Source organism: Physeter macrocephalus, unplaced genomic scaffold (assembly GCF_002837175.3).
Source record: "Physeter macrocephalus isolate SW-GA unplaced genomic scaffold, ASM283717v5 random_45, whole genome shotgun sequence".
Classification (NCBI taxonomy): Eukaryota; Metazoa; Chordata; class Mammalia; order Artiodactyla; family Physeteridae; genus Physeter; species Physeter macrocephalus.
This window is the reverse complement of record NW_021145331.1, coordinates 86,707-106,064: the sequence shown is the minus strand read 5'-3', so window position 1 is coordinate 106,064 and position 19,358 is coordinate 86,707. Positions and strand designations below refer to the sequence as shown.

General features: G+C 45.9%; 2 protein-coding genes across 3 annotated transcripts in view; one reads left to right on the top strand and one right to left on the bottom strand.

Annotated features, from left to right (window-relative positions):
* ANXA6 (annexin A6) overlaps positions 1 to 17,645 on the top strand; it is a 54,240-nt gene extending 36,595 nt beyond the window's left edge. Inside the window, exons 21-26 of one of the 2 annotated variants that reach the window (XM_024119764.3) lie at positions 3,904 to 3,921; positions 4,705 to 4,798; positions 6,045 to 6,140; positions 8,942 to 9,000; positions 10,351 to 10,473; positions 16,884 to 17,645. In XM_024119764.3, the coding sequence (XP_023975532.1) occupies positions 3,904 to 3,921; positions 4,705 to 4,798; positions 6,045 to 6,140; positions 8,942 to 9,000; positions 10,351 to 10,473; positions 16,884 to 16,943 (450 nt within the window). In that variant the 3' untranslated portion in view covers positions 16,944 to 17,645. The remainder of the gene's footprint in view (positions 1 to 3,903; positions 3,922 to 4,704; positions 4,799 to 6,044; positions 6,141 to 8,941; positions 9,001 to 10,350; positions 10,474 to 16,883) is intronic. The other variant, XM_024119777.3, reaches the window with a different exon arrangement.
* On the bottom strand, positions 10,484 to 16,863 carry LOC112063850 (N-acetyllactosaminide beta-1,3-N-acetylglucosaminyltransferase 2-like). The gene is given in 2 exon segments (XM_024119780.3): positions 10,484 to 14,184; positions 14,187 to 16,863. Coding segments are annotated over 2 exon segments (1,197 nt in total). The 5' UTR covers positions 14,718 to 16,863; the 3' UTR covers positions 10,484 to 13,518.
* Positions 17,646 to 19,358: the final 1,713 nt, after the last annotated feature.

The window sequence follows — 19,358 nt, the reverse complement described above, 5'->3', positions numbered from 1 at the left end:
CGGGGGCTAGCCTGGGAACCCAGTCTAGGGAAGCCCCCCGCCCAGACTGGCTTGCTGAGGCCACATTTCATCCCCTCATTCAGCAGGTATTTATTCAGTACTGCTGTGAGCAGCCCCATTGTGCCGTTAAGGGTCTTTGAACCTGGCTTCCTCCTGAAAGCTCAACGCAAATCCATCCATCACCCCAAAATTCATCCTCCGGGGAATTCTGCTTGGTGCCTGGTCTGCCTAGGAGGCTATGCTTCTAGTTGCTGCCAGCAGGGGGCAATGGTGGGCCTCGCTGGCAGCCGCTTTTCGGGAGAGAAGCCGGACGAGAGAACCTGGGTGGAGTCAACCAAGGGAGCCAGAGCCAGGCCCCGCCCAACTCAGCTGCTTCTCCAGATTCACAGTTGCTAGACCCTGATCTTAGTGTGGACTCATTTCCTTGAAGCTAGAAATATTTTGTTTCTCAAGTAATACATATTCTTTTGTAGAAACTTTAGAAAATAGACAAGCAAAACCAAAAACAAAACCCCATAACCTACTACTAATAATAGCTATTGTTAATATTTTAGAATATATTATTCTAGTTGTCTTTTTATGTATTTATAAAAATGGATTCCTGATTTATAACAATTAAAAATGAGTATTCTGTGAATATGGTAACATATCATTTTTTAAAAATCAATAGCATCAAAAAAAAAATTAATAGCATCATTTAATGGCTAAATAACTATTCCATTTAAGAATCTACCAAACTTTTTAAAAGCCCTCTCCCTGGTAACCAACTCTCATCACATTCATGGTTTTTTTCCTTAGAATAGATTTCTAGAGGTGAATTGGGAATGCTGGAGGAAAATGTATACGAAAATTGAAGGCATTTCATATGCAGAGCCGAGGTCCCCCAGAAAAATAATGACATTGGTGCTTGACGGTGTGTGCTTGCTGGTTTTACACCTCCTCTTTCCCAGGCTCTCACTCTGGGCATCGAGAACAACCTCAAGCTCTTGGAAATCTGGATCTGTTATGATCAGGTGACATATGGCCAGTGTTTACCTGTTGCCCCACAGTATTGCAAATAGCTTGCCCTTTACTCTCAGTGTTCCCGTGTGAGCAGTAAATCATGTAAATGATCTAATTATTATAGATCCAGAGTGAAATGAAGAATTGTGGCCATTTTTAGATAATTCAATCTCCAGGTTATTTTTTAATATAACAGCTTTATTGAAATATAATTTGCATACTGTCTATTGACCCATTTAAAGAATACAATTTGGTGGTTGCTAGTGTCTTCACAGACTTGTGCAACCATCACCACAGTAATTTTAGAACATTTCATCACCCTAAAAATAAACCCTGTACATATTGTGGTTCTTCTCATTTCCTCCCAACCCCCCAGCCCTAGGCAACCACTAATCTACTTTCTGTCTATATAGATTTACCTATTCTGGACATTTCATATAAATGGAATCCTACAATATATGGCCTTTTGTGGCTACATTCTTTCACTTTATTATAATATTTTCACAGTTTGTCCATATCATAGTATATATCAGTACTTTATTCCTTTCCATTGCCAAATAATATTTCATTGTATGGATATAGTCCTTTTTTTTTTTAACCTTCATTCATCAGCTAATAGACATTTGGCTTGTTTCTACTTTTCAGCTATTATGAATAACGCTACCATAAACATTTGTGTACAAGTTTTTATGTGCACATATGTTTTCGTTTCTCTTGGGTGTATGTCTGCGAGTAGAGTTGCTGGGTCATGTGATAACTCTAACTTTTGGAGATTAATTTTGGCATGAAGTGGCTCAGCTAATAAGGAAAAGCTTTTGTGTTGAATACCTGGAAAATTATTGTAGTTACCCACTGCATTTTTCATATTACAAATATGATGGTCTTAAAGTGCTTTGAAAAAACAAATATATCTGGGGGTTCTCTCATCCAAATAAGTGAAGAATCTTTGACACTTTAGATTCCATTTTGTTTAATTTTTTAAACATCTCCCTCTTTTTTGTATGCGGGCCTCTCACCGTTGTGGCCTCTCCCGTCGCGGAGCACAGGCTCCGGACGCACAGGCTCAACAGCCATGGCTCACGGGCCCAGCCGCTCCGTGGCATGGGGGATCTTCCCAGACTGGGCACGAACCCATTTCCCCTGCATCGGCAGGCGGACTCTCAACCACTGTGCCACCAGGGAAGCCCCTCTCCCTCTTTTTAATAGCAATACTAGACTTTTTAACATAACTTTAAAAAAAAAACCTGTGGTAAAATACATATAACACATCATACAATTTACCGTCTTAACCTTTTTGAAATGTACAGTTCATTGGCATTAAGTACATTCACGCTGTTGTGCAGCCATCTCCACCATGCATCCACTGATCTCTTCATCTTGCAAAACTGAAACTCTGTACCCGTTAAACAGCAACTACCTGCTCCCCCTACCCCCAGCCCCTGGCAACCACCATTCTGCTTTCTGTCTCCATGAAGTTGACTACTCTAGGGACCTCATATATTTGAAATCACACAGTATTTGTCCTTTTGTAACTGGCTTATTTCACTTAGCATAATGTCCTCAAGGTGCAACCAGGTTGTTTTTAATATGGAAAAGTGTAAATAAAAACCAGAAGCATCCCATAATCCTAGTAGCTCTGATAACTCCTATTTGACTTAAAAAAAAAAAATTAACGTATTTGCATGTTGAGGAAATGTAAACATAAAATTTCAGGAAAAATAAAACAAAATGCAAAAGCTCTTCCCCCCCAGTCCTTCTCCTTGAAGGTAACCACTGTCAACAGTATCTTGAGTACCCCTCTAGCACGACTTCCCAGTAAATATGTAAGAGTGAGCATACATTTATCTTTTCTCATCTAGATAAAAGGAACACTTATACACAGCATGCTGTACTTTACTTCTCTGCTTAATTTAAATGGAAACTCTCTCATCAGCCCTATAGACCAGTCTCATTCTTTTTACTAGCTGCGTGGATTTCCATTACTAAATGAACCATTGTCTGTTTAACAAGTGATCTAGTAATGGTTTCCAGTTTTTCTCTATTACAGTGAACAATATCTCCAAAGACTTTTGCTGGTTTATTTGTAAGACAAATTCCTAGCAACGTGTAGTTGCTTGATCAAGCGGTGTGTGCATTTTGAATTTTGATAGACATTACAAATTTATTTAATGAAAAGATTTCTAAAGCCTAAGGCTATTGAGCTGTTTATAAAGAGGATGATTTCAGTCTGCCCAATAGAATAAAGTAGTTGGCAGAGTTTCGGAAAAAAAAAAGAAAAGGCAAAACTCAGTCTGGGGTACACAGGACTGGCTATATTCTGTTCCCAGGCCCTGCGAGTCAGAGCTATTTGCCTAACAAAATAGTGTCCTAACCTCAGAATTTTGTGTTCAGCATAACATGATGATGAAAATTCACCCTTGTAAGATGACTTGAACAGCTGGCATCTTCCCACCTGATCGGCTGCACGTCCCCTCCAGGCCTCAGCTTTCCTGTCTCCTGTCTGTAACATGAGGGGGTAAATGACAGGTATCCTAAGGACCCTTCAACTCCAAATGTGGTAAAAGGTGTAGGAAACAGGGCACGTCTCACGTCGAACTTCTCGGTGGCTCTGAGGAGTCGCCCTAGGTTGCCAGGCGTGAGGGGTAGAGTGTCCTGTCCTGTGCCCTCCTCTTACCCCTCCAGTAAACACTTTCATCGTGAATTCCCAGACCTGTCCTCATTTTGAGCTCCAGCCCAAAGGTCAGGGGAAGGTGCCTCCTCCCAGCCCCTTCCCTGCCCCCCACTGTGAGACCTCTGCCACCCTGAGCCAGGCTCCCTCACCTGCACCCCAGGTCCCCCTCTCCGGGCCTCCTCTGACTCTTGCCTTCCCCCCTCTCTCTCCTGTCTCCTCCTTGCTCTCAGGTCGCTGCTGAGATCTTGGTGAGTGCCCTGTTCTTCACGTGGATTTTAACGGTCTGAGTCTGGCTGTGCCTCTGGGTGGAGCTGAGGGGCAGAGTCAGGCAGTGATTTGGGGGCATGCCCCCCAGGTTCTCTCTCTCCCCTTCAGGGCCTCCAAAGAACCCCGGTGGGTGACATATGGGCCAGGCAAGTGTTTCCCAAAACTTCACCACTCACCATCCGCCTGATTTGTGCTACATACCACCAGATGTGAATAATTTTCTTTAAATGGACTCTTTTCATTTTAACCCAAAATGAGTTATTTTAAAGGAAATCTCATATCGATGTAAATAGAACTGATAGCTGGCTAGATCATTGTGGAAGCCTACCTATGCAGTGTGTAAAAATATGTTTGCCTGTTTACCCCACTCGGGGAAACACTGGCTAGGCCATTTTTCCTTGCACACATGCACAGACACACTTCCCCAGAGGGGCTTTCAGAGTGGTTTAAAGATGGAAGGAGAACTCTGAGTCTCCATGCCCAGTGCCTGTTTGCCCCTCCCCTGGGCCCAGTCCTGTGACCCTGAGGCCAGGGTGGAAGTGCTCTGTGCTCAGCTCCTCTGGGTGAGTCCACGGGGTCTCTGGGAACTGGAGCGGGGATGTGGAGTCCGAGGAAGAAGGAAGGGGCCAACGTCAGCCTCCTTGGGTGGCTGAGTTAGCCCAGCTTCTAACTGCCCTCAGCCCAGGCAGACATGAAAGTGAATAACAAACGAGGCTTTCTCTTGTCTTCCCTCTCAAATTCTCGCCCCGAACTGGGCTCTGCAGGAAATAGCAGACACGTCCAGTGGAGACAAATCTTCCCTGGAGACACGTTTCATGATGATTCTCTGCACGCGTAGCTATCAGCACCTCCGGAGAGGTGAGGCCTGATTCCCTCCCCCTCCCAAGTCAGCAGGAAGATCCCCTAGTCTTGACAATAGGAGCCAGTTGCCCACCTACCCACTCCTTACCCCAGCAAGGGAGTATGGTGGCCATTGGGGACCAGGAGCCACATCTAGTCCTGGCTCTGCTGCTAACAGCATCATTCAGCCTCGGGCCAGCTCTCTTCACCTCCTTTGGGAAGCATGTGGGATGCCTGGGATAAGAGATGGCAGGTGGCTTTTCCCTCCAAGGCCAACTCCAGTGGATTGGTAGTGGCTGCCTAGAATGCTGTGTTGAGAAGGATTCGAAGGTTCTGTGTCATGATTCTTTGGTGACGTCTGCCAGGAGCAAGGCAGTGAGGGGTGATAATGACACAAGGACCATGTATGCACACAGGCTGCCGCGTGCACAGGGCACACCTATATGTGGTGGCTCTGACATTAAGTGATAATGAAGTGCCCTTACCACTAAGACATGGACATTTTGACATGCATATGCCTGGCACTTGCCAGTAAAAGTGCTTTAGCACAGTGACTAAAAGAATGGATTTGGAAGCTGGAATGCCTTCATTCAGATCTCCCACTTATCAGTTGTGTGACCCTGGGCAAGTTACTGAATATCTGTGCCTTAATTCCCTTACCTATAATTTAGGATTTTAATTCTACCTCACATGACTGTTGTGAGGGTACAAAAAATAAATACACAAAAAGCACTTAGCACCTGGGAACTTCCTTAGTGTTATCATTGTGATTACTTACATTAGTCTCTATCCCGACTTCCCTGGTGGTCCAGTGGTAAAGACTCCACGCTTCCACTGCAGGGGACACGGGTTTGATCCCTGGTCAGGGACTGAGATCCCGCATGCCTCAGCACAGCAAACAAGCAAACAAACAAACAAACAAAAACAAACCTCTATCCAGGAGGAAGGGGAGGCCCAGAAAGGGGGAGGGGTTCACCCTAGGTCACTTGGTGAGCTTGTGGCAGAGCTGTGAATAGGACGCATGCTCCTTCTACTACCCACGCCTGGGTTCCTGGAACTTGTCCAAAGCTCTGGGGCATTGTCTGACTTGATAGAGTTTTGGCTCTGAGCTCAAGGTAGCCCTGAGGTCAGAACATCCCTTCCACAACAGGTCTGGGCTGCAGCCATACCTGCTGCTGCTGGGTGGGGTGGGGGAGGGGTGATCTTCCCCACTTCCTCTGAGTCAAAGCTCACCTCCCACCTCTGGGGCTTCTCTTGGGGCCAGTCTTCCAGGAATTCGTCAAGATGACCAACTATGACGTGGAGCACACCATCAAGAAGGAGATGTCCGGGGATGTCAGAGATGTGTTTGTGGCCATTGGTAACTGGTGGGGACCAAGGGAAAGGGCTGGGGGCCACAGGGAACATGGCCAGGTTCACTGGATGAGTGTGGCCTCTATAGTTTCATAAGCTACTAGTACTGGAAAATAAGCACTGCCACTTCTTGGGCTCTCCCTATGTGTGATTGGCAGGATAACACAAGAACTTGTTCTGGGTTGCAGGGCAGGATGAGGAAACAGCGCTCTCTGGGGAAGTGGCTGGCTGGGTAGGGGGGTGCAGTGTCCTGCAGGACTTGGGTGTGTATACACACACACACACACACACACACACACACACACACACACACACACCACACACACACAACACACCACACACACACACGCCCCACACACACACACACCCCCCACACACACACACACCACACACACACACACACACCCCACACACACACACACACCCCACACACACACACACACCCCTACCTACCTTTTCCTCCTCCCAGCACCTGGATCTCTTTAGTTACTCTCTTATTATGTAATTTGAGTTGATGAGTAGATATGAGCAAAGGTCAAACTTGTTTTTATTAGTATTAGTGATTAGCAGTATCTTATTTATGACTACAAAATGCATTGTATTGATGCACATTTTTTTTTCATCTTACCTGGAGGTGTCAGTGGAAGGTTTTCACATAATTGCCATCAATTACAGGATGCATCTTGATTTCAGGGACTTCAAATTGGAGGAAACGGTGTTTTAGAACAGATGGAGCAGAGGTGTTATTGTTGTGATGTTATTATTTAACTCTCAGTGGGTCTTTACCACCTGGGAACAATACCTAGGAGGCAGAATAGCATAGTGAATCCAGGTAGAGTCCCAGCGGTGCCACTTACTATCTGTACAGTTACATCGATTGGCAAGTCACAGAAGCCCTGTGCCTCAGTTTTCCTCCTCTGTAAAGTGGACATGATAATAGTACACAGATTTAAATGAGTTACTTATCCATCACTTAAAAACATTGCCCCCTGGCACATAGAATTCACTGGATGAATGTTAGCTTCTATTATTATTTCCTGCCAGGCAGTGTGTGAAGCCAGTTGCACACAGCTTTGGTTGAATCCTTACGAGGTGCTTTTATCTGCTTATTTTACAAAGTGGGACACTGAGGTTCAGAAAGGTTACGTATCAGTAGTGGAGTCAGGACTCACACCGGAGGCCGCCCGAGCCCAAAGCTCACGCTCCGATTAATCACCAGAGTAATTGGTCTATGGGGACACGTCTAGACCTCGCTTTCCTCGTGTTTCTCTCTCTGTCCTCTCTCCTCCCACCTAGACCATGTGTATGTGCGTGTGCACAAGTGTGCATACCGACACACCACTCCACCTCATTCCATCCCACGGCAGCCCCCGGGGTCCTCTGAGGGAGATGACGGGCTTCGGGTTCTGGGGAAGGTTTTTGGGGTCGGTTGCAGAGGATGGAAGTTTTCCCAGTCTGCTCTTTAACCACACTGACTGAGCCCCTGGCTCCGAGTCAGGGCAGGCTCCTTGGGGGAGGTGATGGGATTGGGATGTGGATTCGGGAGGTAAAGTAGTGGAAGGCAGACAGCAGACTTCTTACCGGGAGGACAGAGGCCCAAAGGAATTCACAGAATGTTCAGAGAATGGGGAACAGAGGCAATGAGAGAGCAGAGGCAGGCAGGAACTTTGATTTTCAGGCCAAGGAGCTTAGGGTTTGTTTGGGAGGTGATAGGGAGCTTCATAAGGACCTGGGAAGGTCGGTATGTAATGTGATCTTTCCCACGGTTCCCGGTTCCCGAGCCTGCTGCAGGGGAGGGTACAGGCCTGTCTCCTGCGTGACTGTGCCCTTGGGATGCACAGCTCCAGCCTCTCGCCACCGCCTTCCTGATAGAGATACTTTTATATCCAGAGTCATTCTGGCTTTCTGGTCCTGGCATCTGATTCCTCCTCCTTAAGCTACCTGAGACACCCTCCCGCCCCTGTGAGCTCTGGAGCCTTGGAATCCAGCAGCTGCTGAGGACTAGAGACCCCCAGGCCTTGCGAAAGTGTGGGAGGTTGTTAGGCAGGCAGTATCTGGAGTAGGGATGGGTGGGCAGCAGGGGCTGCCAATGGGGCAAGAGTGGGCAACACTCAGCCCTAGGGATTGGCACCGTGCCCTAAATTATACTGACAGACATTCTTTGGCATAGTATTTCTCTCAATCAGTAGTTCTCAAACATTAGGCTGCACCAGAATGGAGTGACCAACCATCTGGGTTTGTGCTAAAACCAGGAATGTCCCAGGAAAAGTGGGATGAGTTGGTCACCCACCTTCCGAGTTGCAGATTCAGCACATCTCGGATGGGTATGAGAATGTGCATTTCTGCAAAGCTCCCAGATGATGCTGATGTCTTCCAGGAACTATACTTTGAGAACTTCTGCTTGAAATATTTCTTGAATCTGGGTCTCTAGGGTGGAGCCCAAAACCTGAGTTTTAAACAAGTTCTTCTTTGATTCTGATGCCCTTACAAGTCTGAGGCCCTGTACCTTGGGTTCACGAGTGGTTTCTTCCCTTTGAGTCCTCTACTAGCCTTAGTTAGCTGCAAGCACCTTAGCAGGAAGTGAGTTGCAACCCGGTGAGAGCCAGGTCTAGGGATGAGACAGAGGAGGCGGCGTCAGGAAGAGGGAGTGAAAGTGTCAGGCCCTGGCTATGACCCTGGCGTTGGCAACGATCCTGGGCCCAGGTTGCGGATAGAGGAGGTGCTACTTCTCTAGCAGCAGTAGCAGCCCATGGTCTGGGCACATCTCCTCTGACCAAGTTCCCTGCATCTCTTTCCTGTTCCTTCCAGTTCAAAGTGTCAAGAATAAGCCTCTCTTCTTTGCCGACAAACTTTACAAATCTATGAAGGTAAGAAAACTTAACTTGTCCCTTTCCCTTTGAGCACTTCTGCCCCCACAGACACAGATGTGCGCCATCCCCTGGATCAGGAATTGTGTTTGTTTCCACCCATTTGATCTGTATCAGCATCTGCCTCATGCCTGGTTCTAGGAGAGTAGTTCTCAACCAGGGTTTACGTTGCCCCCCCGGGAAACATTTGACAAGGTTCAGACTCGTTTTGGTTGTCACAACTTGGGGAGCGTTGCTTTTTGCATCTGGTGGGTAGAGAGCAGGGATGCTGCTAAACATCCTACAACGTATAGGACAGATTCCCCGCAACAAAGAATGATCTGGTCCCGGGCTCCAAGGTTGAGAAACTTATTCTGGGGACTCAGGGCTGAAAAGGACAGTCTCTGCCCCTTGGAGCTCACATTCTAGCAGATGACACAGTGTCTCCTATGACCAATGATCACGAAAGGAAGCAAGTGCTCAGCTCTGGGACTAGCCCTGGCTTCCTGAAAACCCAAGCCACTCTGGCCACCCTCTCAGCCCAGCAAGTGGGGTCTCAGCTGCTGACAGAGCCTGTGCAGGCAGTGTGGTGGGAGTGAGCCTGAGAGCCCTGTCAGCCTGTTGTCCACAAACATGACAGCCATCTCTTGAGCCCCCGCCACGTGCCGGCTCTGATTCCTCAGCTGGTGTTCAGAGCTCCTTGGGGAGCAGAGGTGGGCCTTGGCTGCCCATGTATTCCGTGACCTGTGTCTGCTCCTTGGGCCCTGTATTAGTTTCCCAGGGCTGCTGTCCCAAAGTAGGTAACAACAGAAATGTATTCTTTCATGCTTCTAGAGGCCAGAAGTCCAAAATGAAGGTGTTGGTAGGACTGGTTCCTTTTGGAGGCCCTGAGGGAGAAACTCTCCCATGCCTTTCTCCTAGCTTCGGGTGGGCGTCTGGAATCCTGGTGTTTCCTGACTTAAGCATGAGTCCCTCCAGTCTCTGCCTTTATCTGTGTGTATGTCCATGTGTCCTCTTCCTGTAAGGACACCAGTCATTGGATCTAGGGCTCACCCAAATGCAGTATAACCTCAACTAATTACATGTGCTAAGACCCTATATCCATATTAGATCGCCTTGTCAGGTTCTAGGTGGACATGAATTTTGGGGGCACACTATTCAACTCATACAGGCTGTTCTTGCCTCTGTCTGGCCAGTCCTGGCACAGGGGAGTTTGAGTCAGGACTGTTTGTGGAAAACAGAGGCAGGATGTCCCATCCTGGTTTTGGAGGGAAAAGGGAGAGAGGCAGAGGGCCACGCATGAGTTCCTGCCTGACCTAAGCCCGTTTCTCCTCCTGCCCTGTGTTTCTCCCTGTCGCCTGGCTCCACCAGGGTGCTGGCACAGAGGAGAAGACCCTCACCAGGATCATGGTCTCCCGGAGTGAGATCGACCTGCTCAACATCCGGCGGGAGTTCATTGAGAAATATGACAAGTCTCTCCACCAAGCCATTGAGGTGAGGGGCGGGGTGAGAGGTCAGTGGGGGAGTGGTGAGTGTCAGATGCTTGAACATAGATTAGAAGTCCTTTTTATTCCCAGAATGTTACCTCTGAGAACAGCCAAGACGTTGCTAAATGAGAGGAGACCTGCCTCACTGTTTATACCAAAATAGATTTCAGATGGATGGATCAAAGGCTTATAAAGATTTCCAAATAAAACAAGAGCGGGGTTTTTTTGGCTTTTTAAAAGCAATTTTATTGAAGTGTAATTTAAGGGTCATAAATTTTATTATATTTACTCATTTAAGGGCATCAGTAATTTTTAGTAAAGTTAATGAGTTGTACAGCCTTCACCACAATCCAGTGTTAGAACATTTTCATCACCCCACTGATGTCCCTTGTACCTGTTTACCTATTTCCACCCCCAGCCCTAGGCCACCTACAAGTGACTTTCTGTCTCTATAGATTTGCCTTTTCTGATTATCTCATGTAAGTGGAATCATGTAATATGTGATTTTTTTGTATCTGACTTTTTTCATTTATGAAGCGCATTTCTTTGATTTTGGGGACTGACCAAAATCTTAAAGTTTGATGCTATACTTGGTTGACAAGACCCATGAGGAAGCTCACAGGCAGTCTCATACAGACTTGGTGTAAATGTAACTTGGTAGCACATCTTCATTATTTTTTTCTTCCAGTTTTATTGAGATATAATTGACATGTAGCATTATATAAGTTTAAGGTGTACAGCATGATTTGACTTAAATACATCATGAAGTGCTTATCACAATAACTTTAGTGAACATCCATCATCTTATTCAGATGCAAAATTAAAGAAATAGTACATTTTTGTGTGTGTGTGGTGAGAACTCTTAGGATTTACTCTTAACTTTTAGATATAACATACAGCAGTGTTAATTATATTTATCATGTTGTACATTACATTCCTAATAATTATTTGTCTTATAGTTTGTACCTTTTGACCGCCTTCATCCAGTTGCCCCTCCCCCATCCCCTACCTCTGGTAAACACAAGTCTGATCTCTGTTTCTATGAGTTTGTTTGTATGTTTGTTTGTTTTTGAAGTATAATTGACCTACAACATTAGGTTAGTTTCTCTTATACAACATAGTGATTTTTTTCTATGCATTTCAAAATGATCACCATGATAAGTCTAGTTACAGCGTGTCACCATACAAAGATATTAGTTATTGACTATACTCCCCACACTGTACATTTCATACCCATGACTCATTTATTTTGCAACTGGAAGTTTGTGCCTCTAATCTCCCTCACCTTTTTCTTTCCTCCCGCTACCAGCTCTCCTCTGGCAACCACCTGTTTGCTCTCTGTATCCATGACTCTGTTTCTTTTTTTGTTATGTTTGTTCATTTATTTTGTTTGTTAGATTCTGAGTATAAGTGAAACCATACAGTATTTCTCTTTCTCTTTCTTACTTATTTCACTTAGCATATGTTCTAAGTGAACATATGGCAAAGATTTCATTTTTTATGGCTGAGTAATATTCCATTGAATGTATATACCACATCTTCTTTATCCATTCATCAATTGATGGGCACTTGGGTTGCTTCCATATCTTAGCTATTGTAAATAATGCTGCTATGAACATAGAAATGCATATATCTTTTCTAATTAATATTTTTGTTTTCTTTGGATAAATACCCAGGATTGAAATTGCTGAGTCATATGGTAGTTCTATTTTTAATTTTTTTTTCACATGACAATTAAAAATATGGTGACTTTATTTCTATCTTCTTACAGTCCCCAGTATCACATCTGGTAAGAATCTTCATATCTATAACACAAAAGCATCTCAAGAAAGCATGTTACAAGACAGTATATATAAGCAACAGTTTGGCAGAATTCTAGTTCATATTCCCCCACCAAAAAAATTTTTTTTTAATGCAAAAATGACAGTTAATTTTATCTAACATATGTTATACTTACTACTTAAAATACCATGCTCTAGTTAAATAATTCATCAACAACACTGTATGCAAATAAAATAGTACACAAAATATATTTAAGAAAATGTTTTGGTATTTGATCTGAACAGTAAATTAAAACACAGGCACTTCTACACTGAGACAGGAAAGCAGTCACTACTCAGGATAATAATTTTGTATAAGCAACACGTAACCATATGGCAAGAATAGAATTCTGCAGTTTTAAACTGACAAACCACTGATAAAAAGGTCTGCCACTTCAATCTTCTCACTTAAAGTTCAAAAGTTACATATGCTTTCCTGGTTCACAATGAAAAATCATAAACACAATATGGTTGCCAGGGTCAATTCAATCTTCAGTTTGAAGATTATGGAATCATACTCATTATTTTCAAGGACTGAAACAGAGAGAACTATCACAACACCACCCAGCAAACCAAATACAAGATAGTTAAGCTTTCTCCTTATTATGACCATAAGACCATAACAAGGCAAACTGGATGAATGTCACACAGTGATTCCCATTTTGCAAAATTGATTGATTAGATTAACACAAGGAAATGTTGTGGCGGCAGGAAATTTCGAAAGAAGTCAAGTTTTCTAGACAGTTTAAAAAATTCATCCAAATTTCATGAAAATGTTATTCCATTTCACAAAAAGCATTGAGTCATATATAACAATGTCTTTGTAGCCAATAGGTTTATGAATACCTAAATCGCAGATAGTTCACTCATTATAATGGGAAATAGGGTTATCATCATATGAGAGCAAAACAAAAATAAAACAAATAATAACACGATCAAATTCCAGAAACATGATTTCAGATGACAAGGGGGACAAGTTAGAAAACAATGACCACTAGCCAGCAGGAAGGGTCAGAACCATTCGTTCTGTCATATCCTACATAAAAATTAGGATCTTCTGCTTTCCCTCTTCAGAAAGTACTACACTGAAAGGTTTAGAGACCCTCATATGGATACTACTCATAAAGGCAATTTTGATGGTTTTACATAGAAATTACCTCTAATGTGAGAGAACATAACATGGGAACTAGTCGAGATACATCTTTCTACGCAAAATTTAGTTTGTACATAATTTAGCAACTTAAATAAGCATTTTGCAACTGACACCAGATATCAATCATCTCTTGAGGTTTTCTACTATGTACCAACATCAAACCTACATAGGAACAAATGTTATTCCTGTTTTTCTCTTCTATATCAAATGTCCTGAAGCCTTTGTGTTTCTCTGGAACGAGGCCAAGTTTCTAAAGGCACATTCCAGTATAAACATCATCGATGGGGTAGAGAAGGACCTGGTCAGTTACATTGTGTAGCCTCAGAGCCAGGTGGCTGGAGTAGAGGAATCCACCTCCCCCTGCATAAGGCGGGTAGACGCCAGTGTAAAGAACTTCCGGGATGTAGTACTTCAGTTTCTTATCCTGACGAGGTCCAGCATTGGGAATCACATCAACTATAAACACATCTTTGGCTTTGTTCTTGGACAAGCTATTCAGGTGATTCAGGATGTGACGGGTGTTCACAAAAACATCATCATCGCCCTTGAACATGAACTCAGCATTTGGGCAGGAAGTGCTCACCCACCTGAGAAAGAGTACTTCTTTCAGAGATAAGTTGAAGAAGGTGTCTCTGTAGTTCCACATAGGAATGTCTTGGTGCTTCTGACTCTCAAATTTCAGCATATCTGAAAGGTCAGGATGGTTGTCCTCTGCGGGGGTCTGGCCCAGTAAGAAGACTCGACTCGCACCACTGTTTGGTTTCCCACATTGGTTTCTTTGCCCCAAGATTCCCAAATCGCTTGCCTTCTGTCGAAAGGTGAAGTAAGGGACTTAATCGCCAGCAATAAGAAGGGCTTCTTTGCACACTTATCGGGTTGATCTATAAGCAGTGAATAATTTCGACATCTCAAATACAACAGAAAGTCTTTAAATCTGTCTGGCAAACTGTCGAAACCTGAAACTACTGATGTGACCCTCAGGTCAGGTTCACCGTAATTCAGATGGCTTATGTTGGAAAATCCGTATGCTTCCCCTGTCTGGTTGGCTAACACATTCAAAATGGGATTGTACCTCCTGTTCAGCTTTTCTTGTTCCCTGTTCCAGTATGCCTTGGGAGGGTCCGATATCTTCCAGAACTTTTCTTTGGGTGTTATTACTTCCCCTTTTCCATTTTTTTCTTGGCTACTGCTTTTGGAGACTGCCACAATCAAATAAATGAAGACATTTACTATCATCAGGATTCCCAACAACTTTATTCTTCGACTTCCAACACTCATTTCTCATATCTTTTCCCGGAACAGCTCTTGCTCAGCGGGGCCGGGGCGGGCGATCACAGCTGCATCCGCGTCCAGGCAGCTCCGCCGGGCTGAGCCCGGCGACCGCCGCCGCTGCTCTCGCTGCATGCGTTGCACCCGCGATGGGCGGCTGGGTGGTGTCTGAGTCGGGAATGCTTGGCCTCGGCTTGGCCCCGGCTCAGCTCACCTCCGGCGTTTGTTCTATTTTTAATTTTTTGAGGAATCTCCATACTGTTCTCCATAGTGGCTGCACCAATTTACATTCCCACCAAGAGTGCACGAGGGTTCTCTTTTCTCCACATCTTCACCACTTGTTATTTGTAGTCTTTTTGATAATAGCCATTCTGACAGGTATGAGGTGATGTCTCCTTGTGATGTAAATTGGTAGCACATCTTTAAAGGGTAGTTTGGCAGTTTCAAAATTTTAAATGCATGTACTTTGGACTTGATAATTCTACTTGTAGGAATTTATCCTACGGACATAGCATAGCCACATGTGTTCTCAAAGACACGTACGGGAATATTTATGCCAGCAGTCTTTTATAGTAGCAAAAGATTGGAAGCCCTTCATACAGAACTGGTTAAATAAATTACAGTGCATCCATATGATAGAATACAGTACAACCATGAAAAAGCATGAGGAGGCTCTATGTGCTGATTTGGGATCTTCTCTAAGTCAAAAATTATGGCCCAGAATGGTATGAATGCTCTGCAGAAAAGGGACATTATACATATATACATATTTGTATATGCATATGGGAAAGCATTGCTAGAAAATCATACAAGTAAACACAACAGTGGCTACCTCTTGATTTAGGAAATTAGGGGTTGGGGTAGGAGGGAGACTTTTATTGTATAATCCTTTGATTTGAATTGTTTACAACAATGATTTTTTTTTTAAGAGGAAAGTTCCTCTTTTTTTATATATCTATTTATTTATTTACTTTTGGCTGTGTTGGGTCTTCATTGCTACCCTTGGGCTTTCTCTAGTTGTGGCAAACGGGGGCTACTCTTCGTTGTGGTGCGGTGGCTTCTCTTGTTGTGGAGCATGGGCTCCAGGCATGCAAACTTCAGTAGTTGTGGCACATGGGCCAAGTAGTTGTGGCTCGCGGGCTCAGTAGTTGTGGCTCGTGGGCTGTAGAGTGCAGGCTCAGTCATTGTGGCCACGGGCTTAGTTGCTCCGTGGCATGCGGGATCTTCCCGGACCAGGGCTCGAACCCATGTCCCATGCACTGGCAGGCGGATTCTTAACCACTGCACCACCAGGGAAGTCCTGATATATTATTTTTAATCATATATCAAAAATTACAAAAACAAAAAATATGATAAAAATGACAGGAGCCCTCTAAAAAGAGGGAGAGAGTCTGCTCCCTCCCCCTCATAACCCTGTCATATGCCAGACAATACAACATAGATCCAATGATGGTCACATAAATTCTTGCAAGGGCCTGTTACCCAGTAAGTGCTCGATAATGTTTGTTCAAATAAGGAATCCCGTAACGCAGGAGTCCCCAATCCTGGGCCGCATATCAGTACCGGTCCGCGGGCTCTTAGGAACCGGGCCGCACAGCAGGAGGTGAGTGGCGGGCGAGCAAGTGAAGCTTCACCTTCCGCTCCCCATCACTCGCATTCCCGCTGAACCGTCCCCCTCCCCTCCCCCCCAACCATGGTTCGTGGGAAAACTGTCCCCCAGTGCCAAAAAGTTTGGGGACTGCTGCCTTAACACTTGAGTTAATGGCCGTGGGGGGAGGGTTAGCAGGGTGCAAGGCAGCCATGGGAGGAGACAAGAATCGAGGCAGGAACGCTTCACAGAGGAGGGGGCATCTGATGGCAGACAGGATTTGGGGCCAGTGTGGAGGGCGTGCTGGGTGGAGCAATGGTAGGTATGTAGGTAGTAAGATGACCAAGATGCTCCCGGAAGGAAGGCGGGAGGTGAAGGCACAGAGCTTCATAAGGGTCAGACCACACAAGGCCTTGAAGCCAAGCCTAGAGCTTGGACATTTTCCTTAGGATGATGGGGAGCCACGAAAGGGACATGGTCACATTTACCTACTAGGGAGACATCCAGGCTTCCGGCAGCTGGGAGGAGGGGGCCTTGAGGTCATCAAGATTGTTTCACTCACTCTGCTCTCCCTCTGTCCCTGCCAGGGTGACACCTCCGGTCACTTCCTGAAGGCCTTGCTGGCTGTCTGTGGAGGCGAGGACTAGGACCGCTGGCGTTGGCGGGCACCTCTGCTAAGAAGTGGTCATCCCCCGCCACGACCCAGCCTGACGCTCCAGCTTCAGAGACTAAAGAAGGGACAGGGGTGGGGGGAGGGGCCAGGGTGGGCTCTTGTCTTCAACTGGGGTTTAGGAAAAGCTCCCACTCCCACTAGCCAGTAAGGGCGCGGCACGGTCACTCCTACTCACGTCTGAGTGGCTGAAGAACCGTAGCCATTGATCCTGTCCACCTCCACTCCCCATCTTCCTCCTCCTGCCTTCCCAGCTTCCGTCCCTTGTCACAGTCCCTGCCCTGGTTTGGGCTTTGTCGAAGCCAAAAACATTCTGAGCCTCTGAATGTGAAGCGAGTGATGTGTGTGCTTTGCATGGTGGGGTGTGGTGGCAGGTGCCAGTTCTGGGGGCGGGGGGGGGAGGAAGAAATATGTTCGGGCCAACTGACAATTCTCCCACCGTTTCACCACCACCTCTGTCCCGGTTATTGTGCTAGACCACTGAACCAGGAGTCCAAATACCTGTATTCACATTTGTATCCGCCGCACACTTGCTTTATGACCTTGCACCAGTCTCTTTCCCTCCCTGAGTCTCTATGTTCTTGGCTACAAAATGAGAGAGTTCGACAAAAAGATCTTGGCTTTCTAACATTGACATTCCAGGATGTGTCTCCAGATCACTCCCTTTCTATTTCTTCTCTATTTAAATAAAAAGAGACATACAGACACATAAATACATTTCCAAGAGGGATCTGTGGTTTTGACCTAGAACCTGCAGCCCAGATTGTTGCCGTTAGAACTGAGGTGTTAACCTGCCCAGGAGTGACTTTCTATCTTCCCATCCCTTCCTGGGAATCCCGAATGAGGGTCTGAGCTCAGGTCAGCCTGGGAAGGCTGGCGCAGCCGGGTCTGGGTCTTGAGTCCGCTCTCCTCCCTCTGCTACCTGGATGTTTCTCTGTGCATGCTTCATCCATGACATCCGGGCCCAGACTTCCTCTTTTGAACTCTTCAGGGGCACCAGATGTGATGGTGACCTGGGGAGGCCTGTGGAAAGCTTCCACTTTGTGAAGATCAGTGATCAACGGGAGGTCAGCTGCACTTTCTCCATCTCCCTGCCCCCAGCTCTGCTGCTTCTCTGGGACTCAGATCTAAAGTTATCTGGCGACCACGGATCTAAAGTTATCCGTGACCATGGCATGTGGGTGCCTGCTGGCTGGAGGGCTCTGCTCCCTGGCCCGGCTGACCTGCCCTCCTGCGGTTCAGCGTGTGTTTATTGTAGCTGCTGAGCAGGGAATGGTGTGGGGACGTTGGGAAATGTGCTGCGTCTGGTCTTTTTTCTTTTCTTTTTTTCTTATTTATTTTTTTGGCTGCATTGTGCATGGCACGCGGGATCTTAGTTCCCCGACCAGGGATCAAACCCGTGCCCCCTGGCAGTGGAAGCGCAGTCTTAACCACCAGAACGCCAGGGAAGTCCCGAGTCTGGTCTTGTGTGACTTTGGACCAGCCCCTGCCCTCACTGGGCCTCAGTGACTCCATTTGTACAGTGAGGGGTTGGACCTAACAATCTCGAAGAGCCCTTTCTTCATCTCTGACGTAGTGAGTCTGAAAGTCAGGCAGTTTACCTTGTGTCTTCCCCGCTTCCTTCCCTCCACCAGGCTGTGAGCCCAAACCCCATGAGGGTCAGCTGAGAGCTTGTTTGACTCTTTGCCCAACTTAATTTAACTGTTACCGAAGATAAATTAACACAGTGGTTCAGAGCTGTGGAGTCAGACCTTTGCCACTAACTGACCGTGATCACGTTATCTCTCTGAGCCTCAGTTTCCTTATTTGTAAGACAGATCCCATTCCTACCTATGGCACAGCCTTTGTGGAGTAAATGAAATGATTCGTGGAAGTTTGGGGCCGTCTGGCTCGGAGTCAGCTGCCAGCACCACCTGCCCTGAGCCAGGCCCCATTGTAGAAGCCGGGAGGTGGCTCCCAAGATGTTTCCTTGAGCTTTGTTTTCAAAAAAGTAGTCAGCCGCGCATTGCAGAGGCATCAGAAGACAAATATGGAAGCGCCTTAAAAGTATGCACTGAGGGGGGACTTGGGTGCTCCCATGGTTAAGACTCCGTGCTCCCAATGCAGGGGGCACGGGTTTTGATCCCTGGTCGGGAAACTGAGATCCCCTCATGCCACACAGCACAGCCAAAAAAAAGAAAACAACCTCCGAGGGAAAAATAGGCTGCGGATGGAAAGGAAAGAGTGATGGAATCTGAGGCCATGGGAAGACCTCATGAGGCTGAAGGGAATACACAAGTGGAGAAACCAGGAATTTCTAGAATTCCTGGAAAGCAGGAAGAAGGATAGCCCGAACGGAGCACTGGCCGTGTACCAGACACCACACTAACCCCTCAACATGCAGTTTTCACTT